This window comes from Phaethon lepturus, unplaced genomic scaffold (assembly GCF_000687285.1).
Source record: "Phaethon lepturus isolate BGI_N335 unplaced genomic scaffold, ASM68728v1 scaffold9865, whole genome shotgun sequence".
Lineage (NCBI taxonomy): Eukaryota > Metazoa > Chordata > Aves > Phaethontiformes > Phaethontidae > Phaethon > Phaethon lepturus.
In genome coordinates, this window is record NW_010538378.1 from 35,319 (window position 1) to 56,935 (window position 21,617).

A 21,617-nucleotide genomic window follows, 5' to 3' on the forward strand; every position below is an offset into this window, starting at 1 on the left:
TACTTTTTATTTCCATTAAAAATTCAACCTCTGTAAAATGATTTCTTGAACTGAAACAAAAAGAGACATGACCACGATTCACACACAAGCTTGCAGGGAAGACACTAGGTTTTCTTTGACTGCCTTTATGTCTGAAAAAAACTAACAGTTTTTGTTTCCTTTGGACATGAGGAGTTACCAGCCCCACTGTTGTGGTTTAACGCCAGCCGGCAACTAAGCACCATGCAGCCACTCACTCCCCACCACTGGGATGGGGGAGAGAATCAGAAGAATAAAAGTGAGAGAACACGTGGGTTGAGATAAAGACAGTTTAATAGGTAAAGCAAAATCCATGCATGCAAGCAGAGCAAAACAAGGAATCCATTCACCACTTCCCATGGGCAAGCAGGTGTTCAGCCATCTCCAGGGCTGCATCACTCGTAACAGTGACTTGTGAAGACAAATGCCATCACTTTGAACGTCCCCCCCCTTCTTTCCCCCAGCTTTCTATGCTGAGCATCTGCATCACTCGTAACAGTGACTTGTGAAGACAAATGCCATCACTTTGAACGTCCCCCCCCTTCTTTCCCCCAGCTTTCTATGCTGAGCATGACATCGTATGGTATAGAATACCCCTTTGGTCAGCTGGGGTCAGCTGCCCCAGCTGTGTCCCCCCCCCAGCTTCTTGTGCACCCCCAGCCTACTCACTGGTGGGGTGGTGTGATAAGCAGAAAAGGCCTTGACTCAGTGTAAGCCCTGCTCAGCAGTAACTAAAACATCTCTATATTATCAACATTGCTCCCAGCACAAATCCAAAACATAGCCCCATACTAGCCACTATGAAGAAAATTAACTCTATCCCAGCCAAAACCAGCACACCCACACATGGATGATATACCACGACATCATCCAGCTAACTGCATATATACACAGCAATGAAATGCTCATTTGAGACCATTAACACTTTCAAAAGCAGCACTGGTTTAGTTACCTACTTTTAGGTTTGTTCCTTCTCTCTCTTACAAAGTCCATAGGGTCTAGGTAACTACTACAAAGCCCTCAAATGAGAAGACAAAGTAAATACCAATACACACAAATTGGTGACAAATCCATTTAATAAATATTGAAATACTAAAAGCTGGGGATTCAAAACACACTGGCTTTATTTCTCTCTAAAATAGTATAACATAGCTGAATGACTGTAAATGAGATACAGCTTTGTACACCGTTTCAGGAGTCAAAAATGTAAGTAATCTCAAAACCAGGTTCTCAAACTATACAACTACTCTGGACATGGGGGGATGGAAGCAATTGTTCAGCTAATGATGTTATTTGAAAGCATTCTGGTAAACCACAGAAAGACCTGTGATTATATGCCCCTGTAATTATACCTGAACTAATTCTGACTTGTGTATTTCCAGGCACACAGATTTCTATGCTCTTTCTTGACTCTTGAGATGGTTTTCAATGAAAGCATCATGTAACAGATTTTTAAGTCAAAAGAGTTGCCCTTCTATATAATGTTTACTGAATTAACAATATGCCTCAGTTTACTTTAGATGTGGAAGAGAGCTGGTTTTTTTTCTAAAAATTGCATCAGGTTTCAAATCGCATTCAAAGTAGTATGCAAAATAAACAAAAAGCCAGCAGCTGGAACACCTTCTACAGAACATCCTCTGTAGCTTTTAACATGGATAGGACTCCAAGCCTGGACCACTGAACTCCCATAGCAGAAGTACTGTGGAACGCTCTTCAAGCAGTGCCGTTTCCTGTTTTCTCACTAAACTCTGCCAGGAAAGTGCACACATGTCTATGAAAACACATATTCTTCACATATATCCAATTATATATAGAACAAAAGCAACTATTTGGTACTGTTAGGTGGAAAAATGCAATTAAGTTTTACCAACAACCACTCAATCAGGCAAAGAAGTCAACTGACGCACTTGGCAGTCTCCTGCATTGTTCCCAAGCCAGGTTTTAGTTATTTCCTGAAAGATTTGTTGACTGTTGAAGCTAAAATTTCCTTCAGAGTTTTAGAATTCTGAGAGTTTCTGCTGGGGTTTTGTGGTTTGTTTTTTTTTCCTAATTGAAAATAGTATTACTTAGCAACAAGGATTGTACTCTTGACCAGTCAAAATGCAATACAAAGCAGATCAGAAGCAATGTCCTTGCTGTTTTGAATTTCGTAATACAAAATCAAGAAGCCCCTGGGTTAAGCTATACGTGAATGGAAGTCAGCCTCTCAATGTCTGCATTCTCCTTCTAGGTCTTGGGTGCTGGCAGAGAGGGGTGACAGCATGGTCAGGAAATATGTCAAATGGGTGAGGTCAAGTATAACTGAGTCAACACGGAGACAGGCTGAGTAATAAACTGTTACCAAAATTAGGCACTGAAGAATGACTATCCTCCTAAAAGCAAGGAAAGCAGGAAAAGATTAATCCCTTTTCAGCTGATGCAGTTGCCAACATTCCCTCAACATCTGAACACCTACAAGAAACTGGCTCCTGGACAAAGAGGAGAAAGCTCAGGTTGACTCCACGCAGGATGAAACACTGATGGGAAAGGTTTTGGAGAAAAGATAACTGCTCCCACTTTCCATAGGCATACTAGCTCTTTTTGTCAAATCAATGGAAAGACCATGTGATACCACTTTCCAAAAATATCACCTTTCATCTCAAATTTACTGTGAAACTTGGCCTTGCTTTCCCACGCAAGACCTAGCACAGAAATCCATGAACGTCCTCCTCCAGATTCAATCACACTAATCCTCCTTCCCTGCACCACGGTTTCAGACTATTCACAGGCTTGAATGCATCTGACCCAAGTTCAAGACCACATTTGGCTCCTGGTCTTCTTACCAACTTCCAAAAAAATCGATGGATCAAGTCCCAGTGATAGTAAAGTTTAAATTAACCACTCTGGCAGCTACATTTCTTTTGAACTGAAAAGACCACAAAGCTCTGGATGAACCAAAGGGGTCCTGGGGTCAAAGCACTGTCAGCCAAATGTCTCTGGTATGGAACAATACAGACTCTTTCTGAAAAATGCTGTAAAAACCTTCACAGTTTGGAGAGTTTTTCCTCTGTAAGAATTACACTTCCACTCACGTGCCCTCTCCTGATCAAGTCAAAATCTGAACGAACAAATTAAAGCCATTTCCTACCTTACCTACAACTTAGAAAGGGGGCAGCTTCCTGCAGGAGGTGCCATTTTTTTCCTTGCACTGCCTAAAGAGTAGCCTAAGTATGGGCTGCTACTTTGCATAGATGCACTGCAAATCCTCGTTCTTACTATTTGCCCCACAGCATGACACAGTGATTTTCAGAAACACAGTTTCAAATAAGTACTCCCTGTATCAAAGAACTAAGACTTCAGGCTATACGAGCAAATCTTTCTGTACAAGTGCCCTCAAGGTGAGAGGAGAGGCAAACAACTTCCTTCTTCCTGCCACTTCCCACACTGAGGCTGGCTGTGTTTCTATCTGTGCTCACCTTTACTTTGCTGACTCAAATATTGATGCTCCAAAAATGTACTACAGTACTGGGTATAAAAATGCTAAGTGGACACATTAACTGAATAGCACAAGTCTTCAGCTCTCCCTCCATCTCTGGTTTGTCATTGCCATTGACACACTTTCTTTCCTGAGGGAATGGAAGACCTGGTAGAGTGCGCGGAGCTTAACAAACCCCAGATTCTGGTCAACTAAAATAAGAATATTTGTGACCTGAGTGTCATGTTAGATCACAGTAAAGAGTTACAAAGACTGTTGAGGGTGATACCTAAGTCCTAGTACACTGTGCATCCAAAGCGATGCAGAAATCCATTCAGCCATTCACTTTTTGCAGTAACAAATACCAAATAACCTGTCTACAAAGATGAACAAAACATTAAAACAGCTGTATTATTCTTTTCAGACAAAATCATTAAGGGAAAAATTTCTTTGCAAGACTCATCTGAAACAGTGTTGACATGAAACATTACAGGAGCTACTGAGAAAAAATGAGCCATGATGCTGTCAGCACATAAACATCCCCCATCTTACAGCCCTCGTGAATAGAACAAATAGCACCATATCGTCAGCTTTCTCAGTGTCTTGCCACTAACAGACTGGATGAAGAGCATCAAGGGAAAGATTAGGCAAGGCACAGATGAAGCGAGTGGGAAGAAGAAAGCACACTGAAGCATCACCTTGTTGCTCCTCTCCTTCAATTACCCACTCGGTAACCGTGCAGTAGCAACTGGGGTTTCTGGCAGGAAAAACCTTGCCTGGAATAAACCCACAGAGAGATGTCCCAGCTCCTGAAGCTACAGATGTACCCTGTTCTCCGAGGAGAACATCTTTGTTCTCTATCCTCCCCAAAACTCAAGGCAAAGCCTATAAAGTCCTCATCTGAGTACTGAAATCTGCAGCGTAGCTGCTCATTGCTAGTGAGAAAAAGAGAGCACAACTAAAAAAAGGTACAGTACACCAAGCTATTTAACTTCTCTCTTCCTTCTTTTTGAAAGACTTATTCTCAGCAGAATGATGCATGAAAACCTACTCAAAACAAAAAGGCAAAGGAAAGACAATGTTAATAAAACTATGTATAGATATCGGGGTGGGGGGAGAAGAGAAATCTATTATTTCAGAGATAGCTGCATAATGCAGCTTCAAAACAACGTTATAAAAAGAGATGGGAGAAAGAAAGGCTAACTAGCACTTAGAATTCACATTACTTTTTCACCCAAAATCTGTCTGTCACTATTATGTGGCATCGTAAAAATCAAGTCACCAAGCAAAGAACAAAACTGAAGTGTTACTGGCATCCAGCACATATAAATACATTAAAAAAGAGTATTAAAGTCTCCGCAAAAACATTTAAACATTCTAAGTATATATAAAACCCACATATTTTATCTATAAAAGGATGCAATAGGATAGTAAACATTCATAGAAACCTGAGCACAAGGAAGCAGAAATCATTAATTTTAATAGCAAGTCTGCCACAAAAGTTTGAAATGCTTCTAAAAATAGTCCAAAATATTAAAGACAGTTAAGCTGTGGTGGGTTTTGTCTGTTTGTTTCATACAACAAGCAGATTTATCTTGAAAGACAACTGAAGTCTCCTTTCCCTGTCCTCTTTTTGCATTTTAATGGCACTGTTCAATTATGCAGCATGCAACGTTAAAATCCTTATATGCTATTTAACCATTGTCTGCAGTCCTTGTGGCTTGAATAAACTGCCTAGTTAATGACACTTCTTCAATGCTATAAAAAGCCTCTAGCCATTTTTCCCAGTAATTTGAGTAATTCATCCATCAATGAAAATAAGTCTTTCAGTTCTTCCTCAAAGCCTGTAACTCACAGTGTAATTCTGAGTGACTCTGGTCATTATAAATATATATATAAGGTCATTTGATAGTCCCGACACCCAGAATGGATGGGGGAGAAGATGCATTTTTGTATGTTAGGACACAAAAACACAGATATTCCCTGGTGTTTTAAAGGCTCCTTTATGTGAACCTGTAAAAATCCTTAATAGGGATAAGAAGCATTCTAATAAGTACCAAAATAATTGCTTACACTTTGAAATTTTACAGGCTGCATTTTTTTTCATTTTGTCCTTCCTTCCCGTCATTCATAACAATTAAGGCAAATATTTGCTTTCCCTATACTGCCCCAGTTGCCTGTTTGTAGCTCCCTTTCATCATTCTGTCAACTCATTAGAAGACCATCTTCAAGACTTTTTTTTTCCACACAGCTAGATGTCTGAGCATAATTAAACTTGATCAGTGTGCCTACTGCAACAGCGAGGACTGCCTCAATCAGATGTGCGCTACAGCACCTAATTAAAATCAAAATGGTGGGGTGAATGGAAGGACAAACTCCTCGCTCCAGAGTAGCAAGCAAACAAGACATAGGTGAGAAGATGACATCATGGTCCAAACAGATACAACATTTTCAATAATAAAGTCCTTATTTTTAAGCCATGTTCTGGAAGCTAGGTAAGGCTACTTTACCTACTTCCAGCTCAGGAGTTGTTCAGAATGACTATTTCCCTGAAAAGGTGGGAACTGCAAAGCATAACCCACAGATGAAAACGGGGAGGATCCAAAAGCAGACTATACTGTAATGGATTTACTAGTTAAAAATCCTGCCAGCAACTAAAGCCACACCAAAACCAAGGAGCCCCAGAGGCAAGCTCCTGAAACGCCTGGTGCCACCAGTAACCGTTTGACAGCACTTCTTGTTAATGAGCTCCTACCTCCCGGTGAGAATTGGGCCGCCGCTCCTACCTCATGGCAGCCACTCGCACAGCATAGCGCTGATCCTGTCAGGGACATCTAAGACACAAAGTGCTGTTTTAGCACACAGATCCCACCCGACTACACCGCTGGACCCAGGAAGTAGCACGCATCCCCTCCTTCACGTGAAGCTCCTTTCTGCATCCCGAGCTCCACCCTGAAGCACTGCAGGCAGGGTGCTGCAGGCAGGGCGCTGCAGGCAGGGCGCTGCACCACCACATTTGGAGCTGAAGCCTGCCCCTGCCTCATGCCTGTCGGGGAAAGAGATGCTGAAGCATCTGTGGTTGCCATGGGAGTAGGGACGGCGAGCGCCGGGAGCCAACAGCACAGAACCTGCCTTCCTGCACAGCTATGCATCCTACAAAAGAGTTAAAAAAAACAACATACAGACCTCCCGCACCCTGTGTTTTGAGACAAACTGGTTTCATCTGCTATTGGTCTCAGAGGCTTTCTTCCAGTGTCTCCTAAGACCCTACAGTGCACATGGTATCTGCTCCTAACGCTGCGCTGCTTTTCTCTTCCACCGACAGCAGATTTGGTATGATTAGCCACAGACCAGGCTGAAACCTGGGGCCTGTGCTTACACATTCTTAGCACTAATTCATGTTGCGTTACGATGGGACCACATACAATAGTTAATGTTGTACCCACTAGGATGCAAATCAAATTAGCTAGCTGCTTGTATACATATTTTCAAAGGAAACAGAAGGAAGTGTGCTGGCAAAGTTCACACATACCTGTTGCCTGTCATGTCCTGGCCAAAGAGAATCCTGGTCAGTCCCTGAATTTCCGCAAATAAAAGTTTACAACAGGAAAGAGGAGGGGGAAAACCAGAAATGGGCTATTACAGCTGTCAGAAAAGTCTAACAATTTACACTAGCTGAGATGCAGGGTCCAAATATGGATTAACAGCACTTTTTGGGATATCCAGGAATTAAAATGTATTCATTCATTTCCATCAAAGCTTTCCTCTACTGGAGAGTGATATCCTTCTGATTCCCTTCTCACACACAGAAACAGCAACAGAAACAACTGCAGTGAAGTCCAGAGTAAAAAATACTATATTACTCCATAGTAAAAAACACTGTATTGCTATAAACAAGAGGATAATCAGACTCCTCTACAGTTCTCTCTCAGTTCTCCAACGCTGTGCCCTTCTCTTGTCGTGAACATAGATAAGCCTCTTTAATAGGTAAAATCTGGGAGAAGGAGAGGGAGAGAATGGCCTGAGGGCAGAAGTTGTTGATAGAAAAGTGTCACTAGGACCTGAGCAAGCACACAGGAGGCGAGATGGAGCACTAGAAAGATATTGTATGTAACTTGTGGGCATAGGAAAAATCCTCAATTACTTATTGACTTTGCTTCCATAATTATAAATAAACCCTTTGGCTAAATGACCTAGAAGAAACTCAAGTTTTTCTCACTTGGGAAGTCATTCAATCTACTTGGTATGTACATTCCCTCTTTGCAAACAAGTGTGGTACGATACCACAGAACTGGCTCAGGGTATTCTCCAATATTTCAAATTTACTTTTCCTTTCAAATTTACTTTTCATCCCTATGGGAGTCTTCTCATCAGAAAATACTACACATGGCCCTGGGGAAGTAGGCTCTACTGCAGCCTCTGCTAGCCCTGAAAAAAACATTTCAAAAAAGAGAAAGGAAGGTCACACTCCTGAGTGATCCCATCTGTCTGAGTTTAACCCAAGTGTGACAGACTGCTTGAGATACAGAGGACCCAGTCCTGTAAAGTCTTCCTGTTGTGTGTATTTGCTTATTATCCTCAAGAGGCCATTGGCATAACAGGGCGCTCTGCCTTGGCCAGACACGTGCTCTGGTTATAGTGTACACGAGCAGGAAACAACTAAATGAGCAGGACTACAGAAATATAAAGGAAGAGAGAAAATTAATTTCTAGTCCTCTACAATAAACATGCAGAATGACAGTCAAAAGACCTACGTATTGAATTAGCTGAAGAAGCCCATAGCTTAAAGTCCAGACTCCGTCAATGACCTTCAGGAGAAGATCTGATGACAAATGCTGAGAAAGCACTGCAGTCAACTAGATTGTATCAACTGTCCTATGACTCACAGTAAGTTTGTCCCCAACACACAAGGAGAGCTCAAGAAATCCTGAAGAACAACATTGCCACAGGAAGAATGATACCACTCTCTTCCTAAAAGAAAATGCAGCACAGTTGCACCTAGTATTACTAAAATCAGCCAGTAACTTCCTCAGGGCAAAGCACGTAGCAAATCAGTTAAAAGATACAAATATATACGCTCAGCTTCTGCAAGACTATACTCCATCCTAGCCATCTTCCCAGCTCTCATCCCACCTCTATGCTCTCAAAAGACTTTGGGAACTGTTAACCATGGATTTCAACCACAGGTGGCATCAGCCACTACCTCAGGTGCTTCACGAGCGCATGTGAAAGCACAGCAAGGACATAAACCCATGCTCTGTCAAACAAGACGATGGGTGGCAACACTGCAGGCTCCAACCATTTCTTGCCTCCAAGAGAAAGATGATGGTAGGAAATTACCCTCCTCTTGCAAAGCCACCACACTGCTGTGGTGAGGAGTGACAGAGGTGATAGCCTACTGGTGCTGAACAGAGAGGAGAAAAGACGCAACATGAGTCTTGAAGAAAAGAGGAGGATGCACGCAGAGGACTAAGGGAGAAAGTTAAGAGAACTGAAGAGTGAGGTGAAAAGACAGGCTATATTGAGCAAATTTTTATCAGGACAATAGAAAACTGATGCTTAACAATCCATTCCCATTACAAATTTAACTTTCCAAGTTAATTGCATTAAAGGTCATGGGACCATGGAGTGTAACGTTTTCCAGGAATACTTTCACTAGCAATCTTCATGGTGCCAGAGGGGTGACAAAAAAGAATAGTATGAAAATATAAATTTAAATTTTGCCATTGTTGTGGTTTAGCCCCAGCCGGCAGCTAAGCACCACACAGCCGCTCACTAACTCCCCCTCCCACAGTGGGGTGGAGGAGAGAATTAGGAAAAAAAACCTCGTGGGTTGAGATAAACACGGTTTAATAGGACAGAAAGAAAGAAGGAAACAACAATGATAATACCAACAAAGGAATGTACAAGAACAAGTGATGCCCAATACAGCAATTGCTCACCACCCCGTGATCGACAGCCCGTCCCCGAGCAGTGATTTCCGCCCCCGGTCAACTCCAGTTTATGTACTGGGCATGACGTCGTATGGTAGGGAATATCTCTTTGGCCAGTCTGGGTCAGCTGTCCCGGCTGTGTCCCCTCCCAGCTCCCCATGCACCCCCAGCTTCCTTGCTAGCAGGCCAGCATGAGAAGCTGAACTGTCCTTGACTGCTCAGCAACAGCCCAAAACATCAGCACATTATCAACAGTTTCTCATCCCAAATCCAAAACACAGTCTCACACTGGATTCTGTGAAGAAAACCAGCTCTATCCTGGCTAAAACCAGGACAGCCATTTATCTTTCACTCACTGTATTGACAAGTAGATTACATTAGGCAATAGGGAAGATGGTGAAGCTACTTTAGACTAGAATAATATTTTGTTCTCATTTGCACAGATACCAATCAGGAGAGAAATTAGATACAGAGATAAGCTAGTAAGAGTATCCATTTCCGTATGTGCTTATTTGTCTGTAATAGATGCAATGTCTTTTCCCCTCCAATCTTCTATTTTTAGTTTGAACTGAGCATAGTCTCTTGCCTAGAACATCAATGAACCGTATTTCCTTGTGCCTCCAGAGACAAATACGTCTAAACACATATTAGAAGATCACTTCCTTCGACCAACTCTGGAGAACAATACAAAGATCCATCATCAATGAACATGCAAACCCCACAGCTAGGAGAACAGTACAGCATAACATCAAGCTCATGGCTGGTTTTGGTCTCTATTTCAGTGAGTTTGTCAGCAACAGAGTCTCCTAACTCAAGCAAGTGATTTTCACCCAGCTGGAATTGGCCATTATGTTTGAATGAGCTTATCTGGACACTGAACAAGTGTTTGTTTTCTGGAATAAGCACTTATGGAGCACCCAGATTAGAAAATACAAACATATTGGCTAAATTGAATTAAAGGCAGTCAGTCACCCCAAATTAAACAGTCAAGTGAAGATATATCCAAATACAGCAGCAACAATCGAGTATCATACAAAAGGGGTAGCCTCATGTTTAAAACATAGGAATGAGAGATTAGATCTTAGTTTCCCCTCCTACTTCTGCTGCTTGTCTTTTCCTCTTCATCTTGAGTAAATTATTTATTGTCAAGACTTACACTTCTCCAGATTCAAAAAGAGGCAGTTAGACTCCCTGGCTTTAAAGAGCAGTGTTACAATAATTGTTTCATCATTATTTGCAGAGCACTCCGAAATTATCAGATGCTGCTGCACAAATGCATATTTTTAGTGGTATTATATTCCACTAGCAATTCCCAAAATAACTCTTTTATGGATTTATAGTATTCTAAATTAAAGTCAGTGGTACCTTCAGTCTTGAACCAGTACCTTTTCAAGGTGGTGTAAAATGAAAGAAGGAAAATAATCCGGTTGTGATCATAACACAGTTTCTCTTTGCACTGTTCTACCCCCAGCATTTCTTTCAGAACTGTATTATACACACATTAACCATATCAACAGCAAGCATGCGGAAGGAAAGACGACCGTTCCAGTAAGCTCAACAGTGAATGGCAAAGGATCATTGTAAATTCTGCAAATGAAAGCTATGGGCTAGCTCAAGATGTGCTATAAATGGTGATGTGGCCAATACTGTATGCTTTATCAGAAAAACAGTAAAGAAGAATTTTTTAAATGGCTTTTTCAAAGCTCAGCAAGCTTTGGACTCAATGGTTGGAAACATGGCCTTCTGTTAAATTATGTCGTTTGCAGAAGGCTGAGCAGTCTCTCTGACACTCAGAATCTATTAGATCCATTTGCTCATGTGAAGGCAAACATGTCACGTGAACTTTTGCTGCAAGTGCAGACTGGACAGCTGTATACAGAAATGACCAGTCAGATGTTTACTAGCCCAGGCTGTATCTCTGCTCAAACACATCTTCGAGACAGCTGTATCAACAAATTAGGGGTACAATTACAGATTCCTGTCTCAAACAACTAACTTTGAATAAGACTGCATGTGAATTGCGGTGAAAAGTGATGATACGTAACTTGGTACATTATCATATTTGCCTAATGAGAATGACAGGATGAATTACATTTTTGTTAGCTGTGGGAGAACCACTTTCGAGGGAAACTGTTCTTATGAAGTGACCATTTTACTTAACAACTTCTTAAGAAGTGTATTACATAGGATATCAATGCAATACAATTAATACCCTGAAAGTCCCAGTACCTGTTGGTCATCTGGAGTCCATATGCCACAGGTGATCTGACTCTCCAAGTTTATTTCTGAAGACCAGTGTCTTTGTCCGCTGACTGAACCGACCAGCACAAATCCATCTCTATAGGAGATAAGTGCTTGAGTTCCATCATGGCTCCATGTAAAGTCGCTTACCTTAACATATCACAGACAAGAAAATAGATGTATGGGACATATAGGAATTTTTTGTTGTTTTAATAAAATGTAGCACTGCACAGAACTAGACAGGGTAACTATTAGCACAGTTGTACCTCTGATGTCACAACTATTGGATAAAGAAATTGTCCTTGCAAAGCATCTTTGTGACAATTCTTGCATGTTCCTTTCAATAAAGAAATGTTTAATTTTCTCTTGTGCTTTCCAGAAGGTATAAAGCACCGTTCATTGTCCTCTTCATTTTGCCTCTCAGGACTTGATCACTCTCGACTGCAGAGAAAACAAGCATACCAACCTGTGCCCCCCGATCATTCACAAGCTCCACAGACCATCTGCCCTCATATTGTATCCAAACAAATATTCCTCCATCTGCATCGCAGGTTGCTAATTTCTGGAATGGTTCGTTCCATCTCACCAGCACAACCTTAAAAGATTACAGACAAAAACAGCATTACCAAAACTGCATGTCATGTTAACAACTATTTAACAAGAACCAGATAAACAATACTGCAAAAAAAAAAAAAAACACCACCACATTTAAATCCTGAAGATGTACAAAACAGTAATTTTCAGGACAGCATTAGGCGCCTCTCAAGAACAGCTGGAACCGTTTTGTCATGGCTGTCAAGAAACGCACAATCTCTCACCGTCAGGCCTTTTTGGAAGGCATCGCACAATTTCAACAAAAAGATACTGCACACTGGATTTCATTACAGAAGCAGCACACAGGAGGCCCCGTACAGATCATCCAACACACTTTCAAATTATTTCCCCCATCATAATCTCAGACTGTCAGACTCTACGTCAAATCATCACCTCTTGCTGACTTCCAATGAAGCTGCATGCACCGGCATCAGATTGAATTTGAATTCTCATATCAATAGTGACATGAAAAAAATTTCAAGAGTCCCAAATTATTAAAAAAATAGAAGTTTCATAGAAAAAGTTGCTTTGCTACTGAGTGCAGAAGGAATACAAAGTAGTTTTAGGCTCTTCTGTCCACATTAGAGCTATCTGGGCTTTTCTGGAGAATGAATAATCAAGTCTAAACCTAACAAATTGCTCTCCCATTTCTAACGAGTATCAATTTAACAAACACAGTAGCTCTTGAGACTTCAGTATAGAACTGAAAAAAGCATGTCATCTTAGTGCTTGAAGCAGAAATTAGCTGTAAAACCATTTACCTTCTGCTAATGACTTTTTCTTAAAAACTTATTTCTAAATTAGTTTTATTACAAAAATGTGCAGATATATACAGGATGCTTATGTTTATATACAAGCAGATTCCCCCCAGTTACTTTATAGAGACACAGCATATGCAAAGAACACATATATTCAATAGTCAAGCAGTAGGGTGTTATTTTAATTACTTAATGGGCATCCAGCTCTAACGATGCTTTTTCATAAATCTAAACAGATAATTAACCATTTCAAAGAGAGAGAAAGAGAAGATTTTCCTGAAATATATTTTGCTGTTTACAGAGATGGACCGATGCTCCTAAAGATTCCAGTCCTAAAATGAGCTCTGTGTAGACAGAGCCACCACACTTCGCAACAAAATCATCAGTAATTTTCAGAATTAGTATATAAATATGCATACCTGAAACCTAAACTTAACAGCTGAAGAAAAGACGATCTTACACTTATTTAGTGAGTGCTACACTTATTCACAGAGTGTCAAGGGTCAGAACTTCAGAACGTGGACATCAGTGGAGCTCACCAGCCTGAAGCATCAACATCTGAAGGATTAAACAGCTAAAAGATAACTTTCTTTTGTGCATATGTGAAGATGATGGGGAGAAGTGAGTATGACAAACCACCTCTCTTGTTAAACAGCTAAGCAGAATCCCATTTGAGATCCTGCAGAAAAGCACTTGCTTCTGCTTGATTATAACCTCACAGCTGCGCTCCAAGTCGCAAGTTCTGCCTCCAGTCAGGCGGATTATTATCATGCCAGTAGACGGATTGGGTATCACACATGGTTTGGCTGTTTTGGGAGCGTTTCTGAGGAGCAATAAATATAATATTCCACCATAAGCAGCTGTACTTTGGTAGAGGTCTCACTCTGTCCCTCCTGTCTAAACAAGAATAGCACAGATATGTCAAAATTTTGTTTTCCCTTTGGTGTAACGTTCACAGAGCTGTCGCTTCATCCACCGAGGCAAAACACACCGATGATGTACCTGTACTTGCCAGTAATGCCTAACAGTATTACAAAAGAAGTGAAGAAAACCCCATATGTAACACAAGGTAACACTGAAAAGCCTTCATCTTTGAAGGCTGGGAGCTGCTAAGGCTAAGGATGACTATTAATAGAAGGTACTTATCACCACTGAAAAATCACATGTTTAATGCTTAGACACTGCCCATGTTGGACATTTCATAAATCATACTGAATAAACTGCTACAGAAAATTTAGGGGAAAAAAATGAGTAATAGTTCAAATAAAACATTTTTTAACTAACACCATCAAAGGTCCTACTATCTGTCTTAAAATTGCCCTGTTTTGCCTAGCAAAGATTTGAGACGAGCATATGATTTCATAGATCTGACACAGTGGCTGACTTGATACGAACTAGAGGCAAAGTGAGAAGATACTCCGACGCAGCCTGTCTCTATTTTATATAGGAATCTTGTTAAAACTTGAAGATACTTTTGATTCAAATTCTGTACAACCTGTCTTTTCTTTGGATTTGATAAAACATCCAAGAAATCATTTGAAGGTAAAAAAGATTAACCAGAGCTTCCCTTGTTCCCTCCATCCCAGTCAGATAAAAATTACTAACTCCAAAATAAGCTTACTGCTTTGTAGTCACAAATGAAAGCGAGACAATGATTTCATACACCTTCTGAGAACATGCTCATAAGGAAGCAAATTTGTAATTCGAAAATTCAACTTCCTTAAACACAGAGTGAATGTTGTCCTTTTATGAGGTCATTTTAAATGATGACCATGTTAAACGTAAAAGATGCTTCCATCATTTATATTTAACATGCAACTACAGGTGCTGAGTCCACAGCTGCTTTGAGTATTTCCAGTTTCATTTTATTTCATTTTTCATAACATACTGAAGCAGAGATAAAGAAAGGAAGAAAGATTGTCCCAAGTGTTAAGATGACATCTGGCTTTTATGTTGGCTAAAATGTAAAGCGTATGAAAACATACCCCACTGATAGCGCACTTCAATAATGCATAAGTTTGAATTACCCCTTTGCAAAGCAGAATTTTATTGCTAACCCAAAAACGCAAAGATATCATTACTTTCACTAACAGCTTCAACTCACAGGAGACCCATTTTTACTTCTGCCGTTATGGTTCTCTGCTTCCTACTCAGCATCTTCCCCCAGGTACTGAAGGACTAAACTGTTTTATCTTGTATTGAAAGCACAAAAACATCGGTGTGCCAAAGGAAGTTATCTGTGGACTATTTGTGGTCCACACAGCCTTTGTATATTGTCTAATTATTTTGGTTTGCTTGTTGTTTGTTTTTATTAAATACCTATAAAAATCATAAACTGTGCTTGCTCTACTCTAGAAAAATTCTCTATCACATGCATTAATCAGCTTCTAAACTGCTGTCTCATATAGGACATTATCTCCCATGAATAAAACTTGAAGGAACTCCTGGCCTAATATATTAAGTACAATGTAAAGGCCAATATATCACTCTCAAACAGGATGCTTTCCATGAAGTTCAATGAGCTTTTGAATCTTATGTTTTCTTTGAGCTCCTTTTTATACAATGCATAGTGGTGAAAATTTTGTTTCAAAAGTGGAACATTCAGCATCTTCAATAGCTATTTTAATTGTCAGCTTCATTTTCAGAATTAAATTTAATTAATCCTAAAGCTGCTGGAAACTCTCCCCAAGAACTGACTGCATACTATAATGCTGCAAACACAGCAGAATTGTAAAAAAATAAAACCTTTAAAAATTATTTTCATCACAAATTAAGGATATGTGAGGACTTGTTATCCTCAATGCTAAAAACTTGTTGATGCATAAAATTAAAAGGAAAAATATTCTTAACTTACACTTGGGAGATGAACCTGTGCATTCACTTCCAGTACTACAGACTAATCAAGAATGAAATAATTGATAACATTTCTCAATTAAAAATGTTGTGCAAACATAAATTACAGTTTATGAACCTCAGTTACTTCCCTGTACTTCTCATCTTCGCAGATGCTCCATTTGGAAAAGGCCTTGTCTTGTGGCAAAGGAAACATCTGTATTATTCCAATTGAAAAAACAACAGACAATTTTTTTTTTTTTAAGATCACTTAATTATGCTTTAAAATTGCCATTTTCCTTCACTCTAACACTTTTTGGTCTACTACTGCAAATAACAAAACAAAGTCTAATCAGTCTCTGGCCTGGAAGATCGCCAAGTTTCTTAGAAAGACATTGCCACAGGAAGACCATCATGCAGCTAGCGACGTTATTTATTAAAATCTTAGACAAGAAATTTTGAGTAACTGCAATTTTTGGAGTAGCAAATATGTGATTTATAGTAAATGTCACCTCTTCCCAACAGAAGCCAGCTGTTCTGTTTAAATTCATTACGTGCTGTTGACAATTTTTTTTTTTTCCCCCACATTTTCTAACACAAGACCACTAAAACCCAAAGCATTCTGAAAGCTTTTGTTATCCCTAATTTCACTACAGTTTTTGAAGGAGATGAATGAATGAAAATAGGATACCAATCAGTCTTACAAGAGCAGATGTCCTTAATCTAGAATACCATACAACAGTCATTACTGAAATCTTACCTCTGTAGTTCCTAAAACATACAGTACATAATTGCTATAGAAGCAAGGGACAAACATCTAGAAAAAATAAACAAGTAAATAACTAGGGCAATTAGTTCCTAGAGTTCTCTACCAAATTTAAATAGATTTTATTACTGAAAGGAAACTACACCACACTGTAGTGAGTCACAGTAAGTAATTTTTTTTTGATCTCTGATCCTCCATACATTTTCCCGGGGAGCAGACATATGCTCTAAAGATAGAGGTCTTCTCCAACCTTCATTTTCACATACGCTATGGAGATCTGCTTGTAGATGGACTATGGCAGCAATAGAGAGTAGAGAATACTCGATGGCAAACATTTGATTACAGCACAATTTGCTACACATGGAGAGCCACGTTCCTTTCTGTAGCATGAGCATTTCTGAAATGACAAGTGAACTAGGCATCTTTGCAGGGCGCACAGGATTTAATGCGTTATAACTCCATTAAGCATATACAACATTAAACATTCTATGCAATTGCTGGCCTTTGTTCCCCGCTAATAAATCATATTACAGTTCTAATGCTATTGAAAGTGCTGGTATGAATCCGCCTTCCAAGCAGCGATGGCAGAAGACCTAACTGTTCCTACAACAGAAATAGAAAAACTAATAAAGAAGATTAGGCTATTGCCTACCATAGCAGAGTACAGGACTCAGCCTATCTGAATGCTGCTTCCAATCCCGTGCTTTTAAGAAAGTACTTAGTTTTTTTATGGAACATATAAGGGTTGAAACAAAGCACTGGAAAAGAGGACCGGAAAATTTACTGAGGATCATTAGGCATCACCTATTTGCTGTATCGAGCAATGCTGTTATTCAATCCCCTAATAAGTAGACTGATTTTCACTCATGGTTTACAAGTATTGAGAAATACGTGCATATGGTACATGCAACACACCAGCACACATTATAGTGTATTAATGGCAACAAAGATGAAGAGATGTGTAAGTATATCTAGCAAAGAAAAAAGGTAAGTGTACAGTGGGGAACAGAAATGAAACATAAAAGTAAAGGGATCTGAGAAACCAATAACGACCTTTTCTTGCTAATACAGTTTAGTGTTTCTCTTACATAATATATATAAATACAGATACACAAGTATAACGTGTATATGCATTACATACATATAACATGAGCGTGTGCGTGAACACACATCCGTATCAAATCCTTGAGGAAACTGTGCCAACTTTGTACATATGTTGACGCGAAGTTAGTTAACTAAAGCCAATTTTTAGAACAAAAATGTAATTTAAAAGGTGCCCAGAATAAGCAGTAGGGTTGCAGTTAACAAGCTGTTGCTTCTCACAATACTTTATCTATAATCAATGCTTGGCTCCAAGCAGTTCTGCATATGTTTAACTCAATGAAATGTAAAGTAATATTTTTAAATACCAGTATTTTTAAAATAAAGGCTATTCAAGTTTCTTCTAATTTCTCACACTGCAAACAGACTGTTTGCAATTGTTCTTACTTTAATCTTCACTTATGACTTTCATTTCTTGCCATGACAATAACGTCAGGATAATTCTCTCCATTCGAACTAGTTCAATCATGCAGACAAAAGAGCATCACATAAGTATTTTTCTTACTAATAAAACTAGACAAAAAATCAGTAGATATGGTAGACAGCTAGTTTGCCTCTCGTGGAGTGGCACACCCATCTTCCTATCTTACTTGTCTTATATTGCATTCTCTAATGATACAGTCCCTGTCTCTCCCACACCCGCAGAGCTTTGAGTTTTTGTTTCCAGAGACATTACAGCTGGATGGAAGTGCTTTATTTGCATACGGAGCTGCCAGTTTCCAAGGTATAATACCCATCAAGGAATGATTATTAAGAAGAAACTACTACTATTAATAACAAACATTGTGCTGCAGCTAAAGAATGACAAATTTATAATAGTCAGCGTCTCCATTTCTTGAGAAAAACCCAACTCGCAATAGGGGCTGCACATTACATAGCGGGTAAACAAAGGGCAAACAAGTTCTTAAGAGACAGAAAACACTATCCAAACTCTTTGTTTCTTTAGCCTGAATGGTAAGAAAATGAACTCTCTTCCTGGAAGGACTGGAGTAGCCTCCAGATACCTTGGGGATGGATGTCCTTCAAGAACCCTTACCCCTGCCGTGGGAGAAGCTGTGGCCACTGGCGAGGTGTGCGGACGGCAGGGCCGCTGCTCGCAGCCCCTGGCGGGTACGGCTGCTGCTGCGGGCAGCGCTTTCCACTGCCACTCGTACGCTGGAGATCTGCCGCTTTATCCCAGGATCCTACTTTTTCTTCGAAAAAAGTGTACTGCTCTGCCAGCAGCTGCCATGTTGCTGCTTCTGCTCTTTGAAAAGGAGCTTCAATTTCTATATATACTATTTAAACCAATGTAACAACATTCTTGCGAGAGATGATGTAAAAGATACTAACCTCGGGGGTTTAAAAACACCAAAAAAATCCATGCAAGGACCATATTTGAATAGTCTTTTTTTCCTTTTTAACTGGAAATGTGGTGTCACTGCATAACATTATCAGTAAGCTAAGCATGACATCTGTGTCAGTTGGGGGCCTACCCTGGCGGCAAATGAAATTAGAGGTATGGCTGGACCAGCAATAAGGTGCTGACCTTAACAGACCTGAAAGGTCCAGGTCCAACTCTGTACCTTCTTCTGACCACAGACTTCTCTGTGGCCTTCATGTGAAAACCTACTCCAAGGCAACTACATCCCTAACTCAAACACCTCAGGTAAGGGTCTACAGGTAAGTACAATGTAGGGATACACCAGAAGCTCTGTGCCATTGTGTTCAATACGCTTGCTCTAATCTTCTTCCCCTTTCTCCTTGCCATTTGATTTCATAATGCTTAGAGCACACACAAGGCTGACAAAGACTCAGATCATCTGCTCAGCTGCAGAAAGAGAAAAGGCCAGGTAGGAGCAATGCAGTCTACCAGCAATACCCTCTGAGTAGGCACAGGGAAGGTAATCATTCACCCAGCACTCACTTGCCCTCCCTGCGAGCAGCTGGTACCCTCTGCAAGTAATAGCATGGTTGCTCACCTCCTTGGAAGAGTGTTGATGCTCCCCAGCAAGTTTTGTCTATTTGCTTCACAGAGGAACACCACACATGCCTATTTTTAGAAGGTATCTTGGGGTTGGCATCCAACCCACCACATATACCTATTTTTGAAAGGTACCATACAGTTGGCATCCAATCCCCAATGGAAGGCAGTCTGTCCTTTAAAAGCTCTATGGGATGATTTTAGCAAATAGGCAACTGCAAGAAAAACTTGTTTTGATAGCTACTTTGAGGTGGGAATGCACTTAGTGTGAGTAAGATGTCGTCTTAAAAATACCTACACTGTCAACATCTCACTGAATACATTTAGGAGCCTTGATAGTAAACTGCCAAGGCGAGGACTCAGAAAGGCTCTAAAGCTTTACAAATCTCCTCACATTCTGTAAGTCATACACTTCATTGTAAGAGATACAACCCCCAAAGTCTATTGATCCCAACGATTTGCCATGTAATCATTTTATATGTTCACAGATCACAAAATATGCCATCTGATCTCTTACCTTAGAGGAAAGCATCCCCAATACCCCTCACAGGTACCAAACAAGAAGCGTTATGCTCCTAGGCATGAAGCAGCTTACAGGGCCAGTTCCAAAGAATTACTCTTTTCACTCTGGAATCACCACGTTTAAATGTAGCTTCAAAGAACTACAGTTGCAGGGGACATTTAAAAAACCCTAAAGAAATTGGCTGTATCCAAGGTATACCCAATAAATGTGTTTGGGCATCTGAGGATCTTTGACGGGTCACTTGTCAGAACTGGAAGTTCCGTGAGAGAAACAGAAATAACAGGCAATATTAACCTAACGTGGATGACAAGATACTGGCATCTGGCTACCAGCTGTCATTTAAGTTTCTTAACTATTCCTTCAAGGTCTATTAAAGAAAATAGTTGGGCGTAATCTAAAGGAAAAGGATTAAGGTATGAAAAGAGTGAAGGCCTGAAGTCAATCACCTGTATGCACAAGGTATCTGCACACTATGTTCGTGGAAGGGAAACAGGTGGAGGTCTGCTCATCTCCCACCTCACAGACAACGGAGTGACAGTGATGAAGTGCATGGTCTGCTTTTGACTCCCTTCCTTCACAAGGATGCTCAACTCCCAAAAGCTCTTTCACAGAAAAAAATAACTGTTTCCATAGAAAAATCTTTTTTAGAGTTATGCCATGCTCACTTCCAGTGAGGGAAACTCCTTTACAGCATGTACATTACTACCATAGTCTCCTATCAGTGGTCTTCCTGTCCTTAAGCATTCCTGCAAAATATTTCTGTTTAATTGCCCATACATACTCCCAAGAAGTGCACAGGCAAGCCCAAGTTCACTAGAAATAAATCAAAACTGAATGTTGATAATGATAAGCAAAGGATAAAATAGCACTTTCATCACCTTTCTTTATAAGAAGAAAGACTTGGCTTTCTTCTAGTTTCTGTAGAGATAAAAGCACCATAATAAAGAAAGCAGAGACTACCATTCTACCTAAAGATGAACCACCGTTTTGCCTTAAGATCAAAATACCCAGAACAAAGTAATTCCCCCTCTCTAGAAAATCACTGGTGAGCACCGCTAGGAAAGGTCCCTTGCTGTCCATTGTCAAAAATAAGACACATGCAATAACTGTGCAGAACTGGCAGTTCCTTGGGTTCGAGCATCTATGGTCAAATATTTTCCCACAATAAAAATGCACCATATTTAAAATTCTCCATTATTTAGCCTACATTAAATTAGAAGTGCATGAGCCCAATGCTCATTTCATTAAGGTCTGACAAAGTTACATTACAGATGGTATAAATCAGAACCATTGTACAACATTCACATTCACTTTTGGCTGTGTAAAAGAAGCTCAGTGTAAATGAACCTCAAGCTTTATAAACAAGAATAACACTCACTGACATCCACCTATGCATCATCACCATATATGAAATCAGAGACCACGCACACCTTT

At 40.1% G+C, this 21,617-nt stretch overlaps 1 protein-coding gene across 1 annotated transcript in view; it reads right to left on the reverse strand.

Moving 5' to 3' along the window:
- Positions 1 to 21,617, reverse strand: part of TULP4 (tubby like protein 4) — a gene marked incomplete at its 3' end in the record, with an annotated part of 119,561 nt that overhangs the window by 35,312 nt on the left and 62,632 nt on the right. Inside the window, exons 2-3 of the mRNA XM_010286779.1 lie at positions 12,113 to 12,241; positions 11,635 to 11,796 (exon numbers count right to left, since the gene is read on the reverse strand). Of these exons, the coding sequence (XP_010285081.1) occupies positions 11,635 to 11,796; positions 12,113 to 12,241 (291 nt within the window). The remainder of the gene's footprint in view (positions 1 to 11,634; positions 11,797 to 12,112; positions 12,242 to 21,617) is intronic.